The 19,341-nt window shown below is 36.3% G+C and overlaps 1 protein-coding gene across 3 annotated transcripts in view; it reads right to left on the bottom strand.

The window, feature by feature from the left end:
• Window positions 1-19,341, bottom strand: part of LOC113654482 (inactive dipeptidyl peptidase 10) — an 83,143-nt gene that overhangs the window by 25,900 nt on the left and 37,902 nt on the right. For all 3 annotated transcript variants that reach the window (XM_027164665.2, XM_027164669.2, XM_027164668.2), the window contains 2 exons: window positions 10,130-10,244; window positions 9,197-9,292 (listed from right to left, as the gene is read on the bottom strand). In XM_027164665.2, coding sequence (XP_027020466.1) covers window positions 9,197-9,292; window positions 10,130-10,244 — 211 coding nt within the window. The remainder of the gene's footprint in view (window positions 1-9,196; window positions 9,293-10,129; window positions 10,245-19,341) is intronic.

Genomic DNA, 19,341 nt, shown 5'->3' with positions numbered 1-19,341 from the left:
GCCCATTTCTCTCACTAGGAACGGAAGATGGAAAGGGAGTAAGGAGAAGTGGAAAGGAGAGAGGAAAAAGGGAGCTGCTCAAAGCTCTGCACTTTTCTTTTATTCAGTAAATTCTGCCCTGTTATATTTTACTTGAAATGGTCTTTTGCCTAAGGTTCCTGTGTATGTTAGCATGTAGTTAATGTTTAAAAAGGGACAGCTCAAAAGTCTTTTGTTTAATTTTTTTCTTAAAGATTAAAAGCACTTTTATTTAATTCAAAAGGTTCTGAATGTTTTACATTACTTGAAATATAGGCCCTAAGTTCAGGCTGCTCAAAGCTGTGTTTGCACTTTTTATTTATTTTATTCAGAAGAAATTCAGTGTCTGTTGTCTGTTACTTGACATCTAGTAAAGACAACTACAGGATTGTTTTCCATTCAAGTGCCATACAAGTTCAGACTTTGAAAACACTTGAAATTTAACAATAAATTATATAGAAATGTATGTGCGTTATTGATTTTATTAACATGAGGGTACACTATTTTAAGTGACAATATAAGATTCGGACTTTTGCTGGGAGGAAATTTTAGTAACTGGACCTCTTTGAATTTTAATTGAATACCCCTGCTCTACAGTATTAATGAAGGGTAGATTTAATATTGTGGAACTTAACAAGTTGCTCCCAATTATAAGAATTATGCATTAAACAGTGCTGAGGTATGCCAAATTAAAGCATACTTGGTCAGTTTGAAAATAAATATTCTGGTTCAGATTGAAAAAGCTTTGAGGAGACATACACACGTTACACAGGATGTATACACATTTACCCATACTTCCTGTTTTACTTCCTGTTTTAGCTCCTGCCTGCAATTTCCCTTCATTACCTGTCTCCTGTTATTTTTCTTAGTGACTTCTTATCCTACAGTATTTTTATAGGTTTTACTTTGGGGAAATCAAACAAAAAAAAAAAAAATATATATATATATATATATATATATATTCTCTAGGGTTATCAGTACTAGCTACTTCCTTTAGTCAATACCATTAGAAACAACTATTCCCATTTGTACACAAACTGCTCTGCAATCTGGTTTGAAGATGTAACTCTGCAAACACTCAAATCAACATGACTTGATGCCTACCTGCCTTAATAGCATTTTTACATTTACAACACAAACTATCACGATGCTGGTTCTTTGTTCACGGTTCTCCATGTTTCCTTTCCCAGTCTCAGGTCATATTTGCATTTGTAGTGTTTTCTAGTTTCAATCCTATCCTGTCTGTTTGGAGTATGGATCAGACTGTGATTACTGTATGCCTACAATGTGATACCTGCTGTGAACTTTGACTATGATTTGTAGAAAAATCCAAAATCAACAAACTCTGCAATTACATCGATCTATAACTGCCACTCATGTTTCAGATGATTAGTGGGATGTAGAATAGATAAGTCTCTAAATTAATGCATCACAGTTCAATTTAATCTAATGGTCTGTTTGTTTGGCTTCTTGCTTGACAATCATTGAGTAATAGTATATCAAAACAACCAATTAACGATGTAGGAAAGCAGAATTTCAAAGTGTACATGAGATTTCTACTAAAGTAGTGCAGTCACTCAGTGCCTCTGGCATACTGTACATAGTCAGGAGACTAAAAAGAGCACCTGCTCTCACAGAGTCGGGGAAATGACCTAGTTTCTTTCTCGTAGTTTCTATGAAATATTTGCTAGAGGTGTCACAATATATCAATGCCTTCTGTCTGCTCACTTTCGTATATGAGCTCACAAGTATCCATGATTGATTAGTGTCACTCTGACTGACAGGAGAGAAACTTGATGCCATCTCTCCAATCCAGACAGCACAAACTATATTGCTCAGATGGCTGTGGTATCTTCTGTGCTGAAAGTCATGATCTCCCAACAATAGGGTAAACGTTTTTTATGTTGCAGCACTTAGAAGCCCATTGATGTTTTCTTTAAGAGTCATTACTGGATCAGATTATTGTAAATGCAGAGATTATTTACACCCTTTATCTTGGTTGCACCAACAGGATTAACACTTGGTCATAAGATGAGCCATATCTTTCTTGATGTAAATGTAGCCTGGTGCAGCAACTGGTCACAAATCAAATGTTCATTAAGCCCAGGCATGTAGTTTACATCTAACAGTGAGAAAGCACAAAGCCGAAATTTAAACTGCTTTAAACATTAGTTAGTACATCTCAGTGACCCGTGTGGTTATTACATTGGATATTTGTGGTTATTACATTGGATATGTGCTCCGAGCAAGCTTTTCCTCTGTTAGATAAACATGTTAGAATTTGGAATGCTGTGCCAGGCTAGTGGTGCTGTTTCATAATGTGTAGGCAAAATCTAAAAAAAAAAAAAAAAAGAATTCACCATTTTTATAAAGCATAGAGAAAAACTGCATCAGATCTTCACAAAACACCTACTGTGAGGTGCAAATTGGCTATGAGTAATATTCTCAAAAACACAAGAAAACCAAAAGGTGAATACTGCTTATGAAAACTACATGGATTCCAAGGACCAACACCTTACTGTGTTTCTGTTATTTCAAACACATCATTTTGGAAAAGATATATATATATATTCCTTGTTACAGGGGTGGAAATTCAGATGCAGAAGATTTTTTTTTATGGGGAGTTATTAGAAAGTGAGAATTGTGTTGGAATTAAAATTAGCACTCTCTGTTAACACTGCTCATGCATTAAATCTCACACAGGAAAGCTGTTTGTATAATCATAGTTAAGTCAGGGATTTAATAGCTCATAGGAAAGATGCATATCTTCTATTTATTACCGTGCAGGATATCTTGTGTCTGTGCATACAAGATATGGATTTGAATGCAGTTTAGATTGAGTATAGAAGGACATATACTCATCTTATTGTTCTTTAGTCTTTTCTTATTTAACCGCCAGGACATTCAAATTGACCTTATCAAGCCTGCTCAAACATCCCACACATCTAACAATGAAACATTTTATCTTGTCCTGTCTCACTCAATGACATTTCAGCTACACACAAACTAGTCAAATTATAAAAAATTAAAAATAATTCAATTAATGAAAAATAGATAGAATCTATAAAAGTACATTTTTAATAGATTACTATGATTCAACATAAAAATGTTCTGGGGAAAAAATGACAAAAAGTGATGCTTTTAACTATTTAGTTAAATTATCATTGAATACATATTTTAATTTAACATTACATTTGTTTCATCTCAGTTCATACAGTGTCTGTCATTTTCAGTGATGTGAACCAAAGATTTGTTTTTATTTTTTCATCATTTTAAACCAAAGAGTTAGCGAGTGCTTCCTTCTGTTTCTGATCTACATAACTTTGTAACAGTCAAACAGCCTGAGAGGTGAGAAAGTGCCCTAAATTATGAAAAAGTGTAAATAGAGATCTGCGTCTTGTATGAAGATGGACTGTCTGTTTGAGTGTCAGAATGTGTGTGTGTGTGTGTGTGTGTGTGTGTGTGTGTGTGTGTGTGTGTGTGTGTGTGTGTGTGTGTGTGTGTGTGTGTGTGTGTGTGTGTGTGCGCATAATAAAACCTTCAAAAGCATCATTTAACCATACAAACACCTCTGGCTGTTATTTCTTCTACATTCACACACATTTTAATAACACACCTTGAAATCGGTCTCTCTCAACACACACATGCTTAGAAGGGAAATGACCCACTGAAATATTCATGGTACCGCCAAAAAAAGACCTGAATGCCCCACATGCCTCATCCTTCTATCCTGTTACCATAACAACCAATGACTGCACATTTCTCACTCAGCTAGAGCCCTCCCCCTCCCTCTACCTCCCCTACACACACACACACACACACACACACACACGCACACACACACACACACACACACACACACACACACACACACACACACACACACACACACACACACACACACACACACACACACACACACACACACACACACACACACACACACAATCATCTGCCAGATCCAGACACAATGACCATACTGTACAATCACATGCCCACTAATAATACATGTACACTATTCTGTGCTTTTTGCTCATTTCCATACAACTTTTATTTACCCATACACCCACACCCACCAGAGCTTGTTATTGAGCATCGATCCCATTCCCCTTGATTTGCCTCTTGCTCTCTCCTCTTATTGCCAAAAAGGGCAAACATTCATTAAAACTGAAAGTGGTTTTCATTGTTATCCAGGTCAGGTGAAAGATGTGCAAAAATACAGACTTACTTGGATTGGCCATATGATGGTATGATCAATATTGTGATCATATACACTCATAATTATGTATGATAATCAAATAATATTCATTTCTAAATATATTTATGAAACACCTGAAGCTTGGGTAAAAGACTATGACTGAAACTCTATCCACTTCCAAGTTAAATCTCTAGCAATTGCCATTTCTCTCTAATCATGAAAATGTTTACACAACTTCTCCATCTCCTTTGTCTCCCCAATAATCTTTAGTAAGGGATCTGGCTGTCTCGTGTAAAGAAAAGGCACCACAGCCCAGTTCTCTCTATAGTTCCCCAATCACTGTCATTTATTTGAGGGCCATTGTGGTCCACAATCACATAATTATGGCACAGACTGTAGGGGTGGGTGATTTCTATTAACTTATTATCCCGGTCATGGTTGCATTAAATACAGAGTCAATCCCAGGGAAAATTAGTCCGAGTCACATCAGAGTAGCAAAGTGCCATGAAGGAAACCAGAGCACCCGGAGGAATGCCACATGAACAAAACAATAGTAAGCCAAGCTCAAGATTGTACCAGGAACCTTGGAGGCAATACAACCCACTCACTCTATAGGCACTTCATTAAAGTGTACACAATTTAATAAAAAGATTGATTAAGTCCCCTGAAAGATTTTATTTTACTGGGGATTTTTACTAACTTAAATAAAATGTGGGAAACTAGGAGGTTTGGGATTACGTCCTGCTTATTTCTGTCTCTATATTTTCTACCTAATACCTTTTGATGATATAGTCAAGTTCTAATTTTAAGTGTGTTTTTTAAATGGACTATAATTCTTGCTAGAATTGTGTTTTCTCTTGTTATAAGACATTACATGTTTACTGTCTATATACAGTAAATGATTACTTCTTGGTTGAAAGAGAATACACATGGCTCTTTAACCTAACTTTGTATTGTGGTTTTTATAGACTGCTCTGTTTTACTGCATGGTGGGTGAACGGATGTCTGCTTTATATCTGTGGCTTTTAGAAACGGTATTTAAATATTTATATACACTCTGAATTTGTAGGGTATGCTTTTAAAAAAATTGTTGCAGCATAGTTCAGTTATTTTAGGAATTCTTGCTCTAAACATTTCTCACTTTCTCTTTTTCTCACAATTTCTCTAATTGAGCTGAGTCCTGGTCACACCTTTCAGAACTATCACACACACACACACACACACACACACACACACACACACACACACACACACACACACACACACACACACACACACACACACACACACACTCACACACGGGCATGGTGTTCCTGGACTTGCTTCACAGGTTCGAGTCAGTGACTTTCCGCACTGTTCCATATTTATATATTTGCTAATAGCAGTGGCCAGTATCTGTGTTCTCCTGCCATATTGATCAGTTAAAGACTATGAGTAAATTGTGGGTTACCCTCTCCATTAATGTATTGATTATTCATTTTGAAAGCTTTCCAAATGAAACTGAAAAGGCTTCCAGAAATTTAGTACCACATCTAACCTTCCTACAGCCACTGTATTTCTACTCAGGGCCAAACCCTGGAAGCGCAATGCCACATTCTGCACCACAGTGGAAGGAAAGGTATTGAGCTATAACTCAGGTTTCTTATTGCATGTGCAGTGCTACATTACCTGTGAATGTGCTCAGTTGTGTTGTATGAAGTGTGCAGAGAAGACTATTAGAGTGGGACATATTGACAGTTGGATCTGCCTCATCCATCTGTGGCTTATGGAGGTTAATGAGGTATAGACACACACAAACGTACGCACACGCACACGCACACACATAAGCACACCCACATACACCCACCCACCCACACACACACACACACACACACACACACACACACACACACACACACACACACACACACACACACACACACACACACAACCTTTCTTCCATACTCATTCATACCACTCTGTTTTTTATAGGCCCTATTCTTGTTAAAATCATACAAGGGGAAAAAAGTAAAGTGTACAGGTCTGAGTAACTACTAAAATGAATTGGGTTTGGATTAATTACATTACTAATGAGGTGTGGTTAGTTTATTTCACATTGGGTTCTCTCCAAGCACAAACCCACATATAATACATGACAACAAACACAGCACTCATAGTGATATACAATTCCACTGCACTTAGCGTAAATAGAGTTCATGATGGAACCACTGACTGATTAATTTAACAAATGTGTTTAGTGTTTTCCAGTTTACTACTCGAGTGTTTATTTGGTAAATTCAAAATTTTAATTATACACTTGGTGAGTCTTTAATTCATTTTGTTAGACATATTGATTCAGGTAATTATATACATTATTACGTATATAATTATATTCCAACTGTCATTATGTTGTTTTTTATATTCGTTTATATGTTAGAGAAAAAAATTAACTCATAACTTAATAAATATAAAAATTATAAAAATAAAAATAAAACTCAAACTCATAAATAAACTTATTTTGTAAGTGTTTTTGAGAAGGCTAGTTGATGCTGAAGTGGTTTGACAAATGATAAATAGTGTAAATGCAAAATCAGGGTAAAATGAAATGCCCTTTCTAAAAGGTAGTAATGTTAGTGCAATTTTGGACCAAAGGGGTTTCAAAACACACCTCATGTAGTGCTGTTCAGAGCAGATACATTCATTTCTGACTGCAAATGGGTGAAAAAAAAATGGCTCAGACTCAATTGAATTAGCAATGTATCCATCATGTCACTAAACTATAATTGTGCCAGCAATTTATTTATATAGATAGATAGATAGATAGATAGATAGATAGATAGATAGATAGATAGATAGATAGATAGATAGATAGATAGATAGATAGATGGATAGATGGATAGATAGATAGATAGATAGATAGATACATAGATAGATAGATAGATAGATAGATAGATAGATAGATAGATAGATAGATAGATAGATAGATAGATAGATAGATAGATAGATAGATAGATAGATAGATAGATAATATAATTTATGTTGCTTAGAAACCACACACACACACACTGATTAGTTCTCAAACACACACTGAATTGCTCTCTCCCTCTCTTTCTTTGACATCCACCACCCCATAAAGACTACTTCAGTATAATCACTAAACTTAATTACAACACACAAACAACACACATACACATCAAACTAATCATATAACAGACAAGTACTTTAGTCACAAGTAAAAGCCTTTGCTCTATCTATCATAATGCTGAGAATGAATAAGTGACAGCTCTCAGGACACTGACACTAGCTTCACTAAAGCATGCTGTAAATCAAGCCATCAGCCCTGCTGTCACTCACTGAGTCTCTCACATAGATGTCATATGTGTGACTGTGAACATCTTCAATCATACGTTCTGATTTTCTGGTAGGAGTAAATCTAGGATATGTGCTTGTGGAAGGATTTAGAAAATGTGCTATATATGTACATTTATTCAACCGGCAATCAAAGTATAGTACATGTAAGGATTAAGAGTCTTGCTGAAAGGCTCAACAGTAACAGCAATCACAAGCACAGAACAAGTGCAAAATTTAAAGGACATGGGACATACATGGGATCAAATGGACATACATGGTATCAAATGCAAAGCTTAATGTCCAAATAAAACCTGTGACCTTTCAGTATCTATATGCTTTACTACACTGGAGTTCTTGTGGGCCTAAATTGTGTGTAAACAAGGTCTACCAGTCCATAGGATGTCCCATTTCTCATTTTGGGGTTCAATTGTGTCCTGCCAAGCATCCACTTAGAGTATTTAATGCACTCGTCAGGAAAGTCATCATCAACTAAGGTCTCATCAGCGTCTCTCTTCTAAATCCCCATGTGACATTGGCTGAAATCCCTGGCAGATGGATTTTTGAAAGCAGGGAACAACATGCTACACTGATAAAGAGGAAAACATTCAAAGATGTCTTTTTCGTTGATGTTACTTTTGCGATGCATTAAGAATATACATTAAGATGCATACGAATGTTTTAACTGAAGCCAATCTGTTACTCTAAGTTCACATCACATTGTTGTTGAATTCTCAAAACTGACTGGTCAGAAAAAGTTGATTAATTTATAACAGCAGCACAGCTGACAGTAGATCTGGATGCAATGAAAATCACAGGTTTCTATGAATGGACTTCAAATATGTTATCATTTCTAGCAATAACTCATTCACAGGGGCTTGCATGTTGGATGTTCCCCATAATCTAAAGCTAATAACTGTGCTGTTATTGAAAACCACAGAAAAAAGGTATAATCTTTTACACTGCAAAGCTTTCTGTGCTTTCTAAGCTTTCTATTTATTTAACATTTAAGGAAGGGGTCCATGGTGTCTTCTGTTCCTAACTGTCAGAGGTGAAGCCATTCTCTAAAGTTTTCTGCCTTGGAAAAATCAAAAGATGGAGTGCTTTGAGCTTTACCCTTTCTCTGTAACAAGTGTATTGACTTCTTGATGTCTTTTTAACTTTAAGAGGCTGGCGAGGCGTTTATAGCTGCTATAACATAAGCGAAAGCATGAACTTGTTTCATGGACATTCAACTGACAAATTATGCTGTGGAATAAGAGGAATAAAACACTATAAGCACTTTGAATATTTTATTACATTTATAGCCTGCATTGTGTGATAAAGACAAATTGTAAAGACTATACCTGATTTCAATAAGATTTATTCCTTGTATTTGTCACTTTGGTCTGAAGCATTTAAGCAATGTCTCTGTGTACCAAAGGTTTTTACAACCATGCATTATCAATAGCTAACACACCATAGTTTCCCACTTCACTGACATCAAGTGCACACTTGCAGGTAGACTGCAAATCAAAGGGTGCCATTTGGAATGGACCTGCACACAGCATATGTGTACTTGTGTATACGTTTGTACTGAACTGAGAATAAAACAATTGTGACAGAGAGACTGCTTATGACCTAAAGATTTCTGTCTCGTGTAGATTGTCTTACCATTGATCCAACGAGCCTCAGGATCATGTACATAGAAATCAGAACTGAACAGATCCTCCACTGTCAGCTTAGTGTCACTGCCAGCTAGAGTGTCCACTGTCAAAACACACACACACACACACACACACACACACACACACACACACACACACACACACACACACACACACACACACACACACACGCAACCTCATAAGGTAAACATTATGCAGGAAACAGTAAATAGCTATTGGTAATAGTCAATAACTGGTAAACGACCTAAAGAATGATCAGAATTAATTTATTTTTTACTGGTTATTTCAAGGACACCACAAATATGTTGAATGGGGGTTATTTCTATCCAGAATATTCACTTACATTAGGTTAATATTTACTATAATAATTACTTACAGTTATATAATTGAATCTAATAAGCAAAATATCTTAATATAATTATGTATGTATATTTTCATAAAATAAATCTATTTCAGAAATGCATGTAATTAAATGTGAAAGCTAATCTATTCAATATTTTCCTCACACAAGCAAGGCATCTATTTACAACACATTATTAGCTTCCTGATTCTCATTAAATGCTATTTGTGTGAGCGAGTAAATGTGAAATGGCATTTGTTTGTCAGAAGCAAAACTTGTATCACCTCTTCTTTTAGTAATGGCCTCCTTGAGCGATTTTAAAATGTATTAAAACTTTAAACAGTGTTAGGTGCTCACATCACATTTGCTCACATCACATTTGTTCATTTGTAATATTACTAAACTAATAACAATGACCAAATCTATATGTCTGAAATAAGCTTTTTGCTTTTGAATAAAGATAAATTAGGTGTGTGTGTGTGTGTGTGTGTGTGTGTGTGTGTGTGTGTGTGTGTGTGTGTGTGTGTGTGTGTGTGTGTGTGTGTGTGTGTGTGTGTGTGTGTGTGTGTGTGCTTGTACCTGGAGTGAGGAGGATGACCGACATTGTTATGAGCGAACAGACCAACAGAATAACCAGCAAGGCGATGGCAATCCCCTTCCAGTTTCTCTGAGGAGGGCTCCCTCCACCCAGGTCCTATAGAGAGAGACAGAGACAAAAAAGGTTGGGAGGGTGAATGGTCAATACTCAGGCATTATTTGCAACAGAAATGTTCTTCAGCGATTAAGTAAATGGTTAGAGGGCTTGATTATGCAGGTCCATGTTTCAAGCTGTTAAAGCATGCATGTGTGTTTTCTCTCTGCACCATGTGCCTCGGGACATTATGAAACCCCATCTGTGTATTATGTATCAGACTGTCTTTGTTTGTTGTACACAGGCATTCAGTGCCATTCATAATTCATCTGGACTGCATAAAAGTCATGACAAGAATCTTTAAGGATTATATGCATTAATATTATCTGGCACTTTCTGTGTGCCACACATACAGTATATCATACGTAAATATACAGTATACATAAACAGTAAAATTTTAATGGTTCTTCCTTTTCACATCTGCATTCAATTGCAATGATTAGAAAGTTTACATATATAAAGAAAACAATGCTTTCCCCATCGTGTTTCCACTGTTATTCTGCATTTACATTTAACAGAAATAGTCATGCAACTAAATTGTTAGCTTCATTTTGGCTTCAACTGTCACAGACACACACCATAAAAGAGCGAAATTTGACCAATTCAAGATTGAATTACCAGATTGAAAATGTCTGCGTGGTTCATGGTGTCCTATTGTAAGCCTTAGATGCAGTATGACTTGCTTACATCTGATTTATGTAATGCACATTTGTGTGTGTGTGTGTGTGTGTGTGTGTGTGTGTGTGTGTGTGTGTGTGTGTGTGTGTGTGTGTGTGTGTGTGTGTGTGTATGTATGTATGTATGTATGTATGTATGTATGTATGTATGTATGTATGTATGTATGTATGTATGTATGTATTTAATATGCAAACCAGATCATTACATTCAACCAAATGTTTCTTGTTTTTATTTTAGATTCATTCAAAGCACCAACTTTTAGCACTGCTGTACTGTATCATTAGGGAATTCAATCTTTCAAATGAGGCTTTTATTACTAAATATTAATTATCGTAAAGCATCTGGGTAAATCTGCACTTCGGACCACCTAATGTGGTTTAGGTGACGAAAAATCCTTTTTAGATCTGGCTTGGGACTATTTACTCATGCACATTTATGTGGATAATCATTCACTTCATCAGCTTTAGTAAGTATCTGGGGTTGTGACAGGTCCAAAAACAATCCTGGTAACAATTAAAGCAGGAATACGACATGCAACATACAACACACACACACACACACACACACACACACACACACACACACACACAGGCACGCACGCACACACATCTAGAAGCAATTTAGCATACCCAATCCACTGAACTGCCTGTCACACTTATTCATAAGCAGGGATAGTACCGCTTTTTACCTGGGGTTATGAAACCCTGCCCCAAAGGACTAGCAGTGGTTTTGAAGTGTTAACCCTACATTACAATGCCAAACATGTACAGTGTAATATGTTGCAGTGTTAGAATGTTATGGCTAGATGCTTAGTAACAGGCACCCAATCAAAAATTGAATAGTGAATCTCATATCACATGTTTTGTTCAGTTACAGAAGCTCTCTTTGCTGTGTGAGCAGTAGTTTCATTGTAAAAATAATGTCAAAGGGTGATTAATATCAATTCACTAAATTCACACAAAAAAAAATTAGCAGAAGCTGGATAACAAAGTATGGTTAAACAACTATGTAACAAGACTAAAAAGGCTGAAAATGTTTTCAAAGCTGTAAAAGATAACAATGCCTGCATGTGTGCAGTTCAACAGACCTGTCCTTTTTTTTTTTTTTTTTTTTTTAATTTTATCCCAATTTCTAAAGATCAACCAATTGTCAAGCCTTATTTTTAATGCTGCCACAGTGCAAGACAAGCCATTATTTAAATTGGTCATGAGCTCTATTTATCCGTTATTCCTGTCAAGATTGTTAGCATGACAAATATGCAAATAAGAACATTAACCCAGGGTTTAGGAATGTACAGTGTGATATGTCAGATTATGAATACCCATGATTACTTGTTAACCCTGGATAAAGAATGAGCAGTGTGAAATGTGTGAAACAAAATAACCCGGGACTCTGTTTACACTGGGTTTCAAATTACGCAGATTTAATTATTTCAAGTGTGAAAAGCCTTAAAGAGTAAAAGAGGTCTGTCTTGTAAGACTACAGTAAATGCCAGTTTCCAAGCTGCTGCAACTGGGTCTGTTTTGTTAGCCCCATTTTCAAAATCATCTTTCTTATGTCACACAAGCACATTTATTTGTGACTGATTGTTTATAGTATGATTCAACAGCAATAAAAGTATAGACTAGTTCTGAATAGAAGTGTTTGTTCATACACAGGTCAGTCTTCTAACTCTCAGACTGCAGAGCTGAGCTGTATTGTATAAAGCCAGTGCCGGCTCAGCAGCTTCACTTTCCTCTAGTCTACTCATCTCACTCAGGCATCTGTCTCTAACCTCATCGTGCATCCTGTCTGGCTAAAAAGGTAAGTGTGTGTGTGTGTGTGTGTGTGTGTGTGTGTGTGTGTGTGTGTGTGTGTGTGTGTGTGTGTGTGTGTGTGTGTACATGTACATAAGTAGGAGAGTGTGTCCTTGTGGAATGACAGTGATTATAAATTGAAGAATGTGTGATTATCTTTTTTCTTCTTCCCCACTTCCTGCTAGGTTCATTTATAATCGGCTGTACAAGCAAGAAGGAGAGAAAATGCATTAGATGGTCATTTGAAGGCATACAGTATGCACACAAACACGCATAGGTTATATAAAAAGCCAGACCTCCATTACAATTTACAGTCCAAATAAACAGCAGGGCTATAAAGCCGAGGTCACCGAGACAGGCACACACATCCATTTCATGTACACAGCAGATTCTTTCTTCTTCTCTCTGATTCTCTCACTTTCTCATGTTTGATTTTCTGTCATAGCTGCACTATATCTTCCAAATGTGCTTCTTTCTCTCCTTGGCCATCACTATGTTATTTTGCAAAGGGAGAAGGAGCCATAAATACACACCTGGCAGAGAGATAGAGAGACTCATGCAACACAACTACTGTGTGTGTGTGTGTGTGTGTGTGTGTGTGTGTGTGTGTGTGTGTGTGTGTGTGTGTGTGTGTGTGTGTGTGTGTGTGTGTGTGTGTGTGTGTCTCTCCTAACAGATCTAACAGCTGCTAACAACCACAACTGACAATAATTCAGTCAAATCTAAACCTAATCCCTAAAACCGAAATAAATCTTCAAGTTGTAAGTTTATTGGGGAAAAATACAGTTCAATAATATACCAGCATGCCATAACCAGGAAATAAAATAATAAGTAGATTCATCCATCCATTTGAAACTGAAACTTATCCTATACAGAGCACAATGGATGGGAACACCCTGGATGGCACCCTGGATCACCTGCACAGTCGACAGGCAATTCTGAGATGGCAATCAGCCTTCAGATGGAGGAAAGAAACCCCTGAAGCACAAAGGCGAATATGCAAACACATACTGTACATGCAGGGCAGGTGAAGTGCAGAGGCAGGAATGAATCCCCAAACCCGGTGGTGCAAGGCAAGTGTGTTTACCACCAAGCCACTGTGCCCCCAAATAAGTGGATCATAGTAATTAAACCTATCAGTCCTGCCACCTCTGCAGTGGAATAAAATTAAGCGGTATATTTTGAGCATTGCTCCTTTTCTCCTTATGTGAAAGAAATGCAGTTTAATTCAAGTGAAAGTGGAGATTGCAACCTTAGCATATTCTCACTGTTCCCTACTTTATATCTTTACATTCTAGACAGTAGAAACATTTAACATTCTGGAGGATGTCCCAACCCACATCAGGACAAACCATTTGAAATGCAATACTAAGTAAATCATATGACCTCAGACCTATTACTACAAGACAAGACTGAAGGTAAAACAAGCAGGAGATAAAAATCAATGTATTAAAAGATCTGACAGGGCTCCGCCAGGGAATACACCCAGCATCCGGATATTTGTTATCTCTCATGGTCATTATTGTAATTTGCAAAAAAATTACACACATTTTATTCAGTGATTTTCTCAACACAATCTTTATCTTAATCTTTATTTAATGTACAATTACTGCTGACAATATTTCATACATACAATACATATTCACTGGGATTAAAAAGGTGATGAAAGCTCTTTCTCAGGGTGGATTAATCACCAGCCCAGGTGCTCAGGACATGCAGAGCTCTTGTCTGAGATATATCTATATATAAATATCTTGGATAAGTGTTCTACTTGTCTTAAGCACCTGGGCTGCTGATCTGAGTGACTTTGACAAGGGCAAAATTGTGATGGCTAGATGAATGGACATAGCTTATCCACAACGGCAGGTCTTGTGTTGTGTTTCAAGTATACAGTGGCTAGTACCTACCAAAAGTGGTAAAAGGAAGGACAATCAGTGAACTGGACAACAAGGTCATGGGCGCTCAATGCTTGGTGATGTGCATGGGAAGCGAAGAATCTGACAAGGGTCAAATTGCCATCCACGTGATGTAAAAGCAAATTCACCCACTTTCTTCCATTGCTCCATGGTCTAGGCCTGATCTCAAATGTCCATTATACAGTAGGTGCTTTTGCTGGTGGACCGGAGTCAGAATACTGTAGGCACTCTGACTGCTCTGTTGCTACACAGACTTAAACACATTAAGGTGCGATGATATTTTCTATTAGAGCCAACATCTTAAGCAATTTCTGCTATAGTAACTCTTCTGTGGGATCAGATCAGACAGACTAGCCCCATAAACATCAATGAGCACTGGGAGCCAAAATTGATTGTTCACCAATTGCCCTTCCTTGGACATTTTGTTACGTACTAAGCACTGCATACTGTGAACACCACATAAGACTTTGGAGATGCTCTGACCCAGTCGTTTAGCCATCACAATCTGGTCATTCAGATCTTTAACCTTTCCCATTTGTCCTGATTTCAGCACATCTACTCACTTGCTGCCTAATATATCTCACCCCATTAACAGATGTCATTGTAACATGAATATCAATGTAATTTACGTCGCCTCTTAGAGGTTTAAATGTTAAGGCAGTAGGTGGTCCCTAACAGAAATGCCAACATACAGTAAAGCATTGAGTGCGATTTAATTTTCCTGGCTTTCCTTTTGTTAGAGGAAAAATGTAGGTGCATCTACGATAACCACTGATATGCCATAGATACTGAAGCTATTAGACTAGTTTGAGAACACACTGGAGAGTTTTATATCTTAAATAATTTGCATGAATGAATTTGAAGCATAAGGACTGTAAAAAGTGTTGTTATTCCTATAGGATTCATCTAGTACTCTCAAGCATTAAAGTAGACTTTAGGTTATTACATTTTAACCCTCGTTGTCATTATTTTATTCCAAATCCATGGTGTTTACTCAAAGCCAAAATAACAAGAACTTCAGTAATTTCACCACCCAATTATTTCCCGGTATTTGTATTGCATTTGTAATTAGCTGTGTGATTTGGCAGGAGCAGATCCGTATGTGATATATAAATGGAATATGAACAGCACTTTCAGTTAAAATGCCTCTTCATGCCAACACGGTATTACTGAGTTCATTTAGATTCAGTAACATGTTCCTGTCATTTAATGAAGGGTGATTTAATCTAATCTAGCACCTGGCATGCTGATTCATCTGAAAAATGCTTTAAACAAGTGCTCTGTATTGCTGTTCAGGACAGAGTACCAGGAGAGTAAATAATGTTCAAGTTTGATAAAGATTGGGCTATTTTAAAAAATAAAATAAAATCTAAAAGTCTTTTGCTGGCTACATGTATACTGACAGTCGAATCCTGGAGTCTTCTATGTTTAAATACAGTATTATCAATATAACAGAACATATTGTTACTGAATAGCAATTTAATACAAAAATCTAATTAACCTCTCTCTCAGATCATAAAACAACACGTAATTACACTTGGAGTTTAAAGTTCTTAAAACTATAGTAAAAAAGATTTATACACATTGTTAGTATTAAGTGTAAAACATAAACGTTTCTCAGTTCAGAAAGTAACGTTCATAACGTTTCTCAGTTCAGAAAATAAAGAAACAATGAGAAATCATTCCTGTTTCACATACAGATCATATATAATTTATTATATATTATATTATATATTATTTTTTTAGGGTAGCTTTGAATTTGACTAATTGTAATTTTACATAATGCTTATTTTATAGTCTATTTTTGTTGCTTTAATTTGAATCTTTATCTTATGTGTGTATTTTTGTTGTTTTTATTCTGCATTTTAAAGCGCTTTGAGATGTTCTTTTAAAGGTTCTTTTAATAATAATAATAATAATAATAATAATAATAATAATAATAATAATAATAATAATAATAATAATAATAATATATACACACATACTCTCTCTCTCTCTCTCTCTCTCTATATATATATATATATATATATATATATATATATATATATATATATATATATATATATATACACATATATATAAAACCTTTTGTCTGGCAATCAGGGGTTGACAATAATCAAGTTATTGTAATTCAAGGATGACTTTTTAACCTGTACATTTTTATGTACAGCTACTTTTTATAAATCTGACATTCAGACACAGACTGTATGCGACACATAAATCAAATGGGTTCAATTCAGCATCCAATCAAGTTCATCAGTATTGAAAATATGTATTTGTAGTGTCCCTTTCATGCTGCAAAATGTAAATAGCACTGTAGCTGATGTGTGCTTTTGATAATAGATCAGCTTCCAGACTTCAGTGCAGAATTTGAGCATGAGCACCTCTTAACCCATCCTCAGTAATGTTTGCGTATGCTTGAGTAAGTTATGAATTGTATAAAATGAGGCATCTCCTTGCCTTCCTAGAAGGCATGAACTCCATCTAATTTGCATGTTCAGGTTTCACTAAATTGACTTTCACTTTCACTTAAGTATAATTTCTCAGTACTTTCTTTCCACCCGGCAGTGTATATGGCTGTAATTACAATATAGACTGATTGCATTCAAAATTAATTGTGTTCAGTTTAATTTTTCATATCATAACCTTCACTAGGCATTCATGATATGACATTCATGCTTTACTGTTACCGTTTATGCCAGTGAATACTGATTGTAGGATTTTGTAAAGCACTGACCTTCCTTTTCATTGCATATACAGATGGATTAATGCGGACTGGCTAATGTCAGACAGTTCCATAAATCCCTCTGTCCTTTGCAGTTGTCATTGAGTAACTAAGTTACTATGCATATAGATATGTGACATTGTGTGTGCGTGCATGTGTGTGTGCGGTTAATAAGTGACCTATTTTTAGCCAGCGTCCACTTGCTGAACGCTTGGTCAGACATGCGGGCAGACGGAAAGATTACTGCCTAACACAGGCTTAATCTTTTCTCCTCCTTCCCTCATTACTGCCATTCCAACATCCCATTATTACTATCACATCAAATCTTAATCCCTATTCAGCTGTCATGAGCGCAAATACAGAGAAAGAAGCTGATTCTGAGTGAATACCTACTTTACTTAAGAGTGGAGCCCAGCAGACCTTGTGACACTAGCATTCAGTCTGTTAGATGCTGTGAATTTTTTTTATTTTTCGATTCAATATCAAAGAAAAAGGGAAAGTTCCCAGCAGGGAATAGGCTTTGTATCTGACGTTTATTGAACGTCAAGAAATAAAGGAGTGAGCCTATCACATTGCCATTTAACACAGAGATATTAAAAAATTTGTACATAAAGACCTGTCTTATAGCATTTAGAATGTATCAGGTCTGCTATACTGAAATGTGTTGGTGGACACACACACACACACACACACACACACACACACACACACACACACACACACACACACACACACACACACACACACACACAAACAGTCCTGTTTCATTCATAGATTTCCTAGAAGCCCAAAAATAAAATAAAAAATTATTTGTCACCTTAGTTCACGTTGCTGCCTGCTGAAAAGCTTATTTTCAGATTTTTCAATGTGTAATTCATGTGGTGAAATTGAAAATAAAAAATAAGTAAAATGTAGGGTTTAATAATGTACTATCATCTCATGATTGGTTTGAAAATGTCTTGCCCCCATTCAGTGCTGAGCCCCTTTACCATTCTGTATCATATTGACCAGAGATCTTCTTCATTGCTGTTTGCTGTTTCTCCTTTGGGTAAGAAAAACACTTATTCTGTATGCTGCATTTAATTCAAATGCATAAAATATTCAAATGCACGTTTCAGGTCAGAGTTTTACTCAATGTATCACATAAAAGCAAGTCACCAATTATACACTTCCACTCACTCTCAACCCCAACAATGTGTGAAAATCCTGAGCTTCACTAGAGGTTTCACTAGAAAATCTGTCCATTTACAGAAAACGTGTGATTTCAGTTTCAAAATGTCTTTATAAACAAGAATACTCATTGCTCTATTAACCACTCATTTCTGTTCTTTAAAAATCAGAAATAACAAGATAAAACAGGTTTAAAGGAGACAGAATGAAATACAATTATAAGATCATTAGACTGGTCAGTGGTATCCTGCTTGCTGTTCGTGTATGGCAATCTTGTATTAGGAATCAGATGCTCACCAGCACGCATCTTGGGATATTTAAATCCCTGCATTGATATGCTTCTCCTGCTCAGACTCTGATTTTCAGCACTGAGAGCAGAATGCTATACTAAACTAGATGAGAGGTCACAAGCTGGATTTGAAACGTGGCTGGGGTTTAGAAAAATTCTGAGAAAACTGCCACAGAAAATCCTACTCGACTGTGATTATAATTAACGACGTCATGACTGCACAATTACCGATTTAGACAGAAAAATATTACTGAAGACTTTCTTTAATCAGTAATCACAATTTGCAAAAGGAACTATAACCTTAGCAGAAAACTAGCACTGACCACAACTAGCCATGCATTCTTTATAGCAGTAAGAGGTTTTGCATTTTTATATGGCATGATAGAGCAGCATCTTTCACAGGTTTCATGGCCAAAATACCTGTATGTCTTACTCATGTGCATTAAAGGGCAAATAAAAAGCAGCTTAGAACTATGATGAGCAGAAACCATCATTATATCAATATGTTTAATATAAAGGTTTCAGT

The sequence above is a fragment of the Tachysurus fulvidraco genome, chromosome 6 (assembly GCF_022655615.1).
Source record: "Tachysurus fulvidraco isolate hzauxx_2018 chromosome 6, HZAU_PFXX_2.0, whole genome shotgun sequence".
Classification (NCBI taxonomy): Eukaryota; Metazoa; Chordata; class Actinopteri; order Siluriformes; family Bagridae; genus Tachysurus; species Tachysurus fulvidraco.
This window is presented reverse-complemented; position numbering and strand designations above follow the sequence as displayed.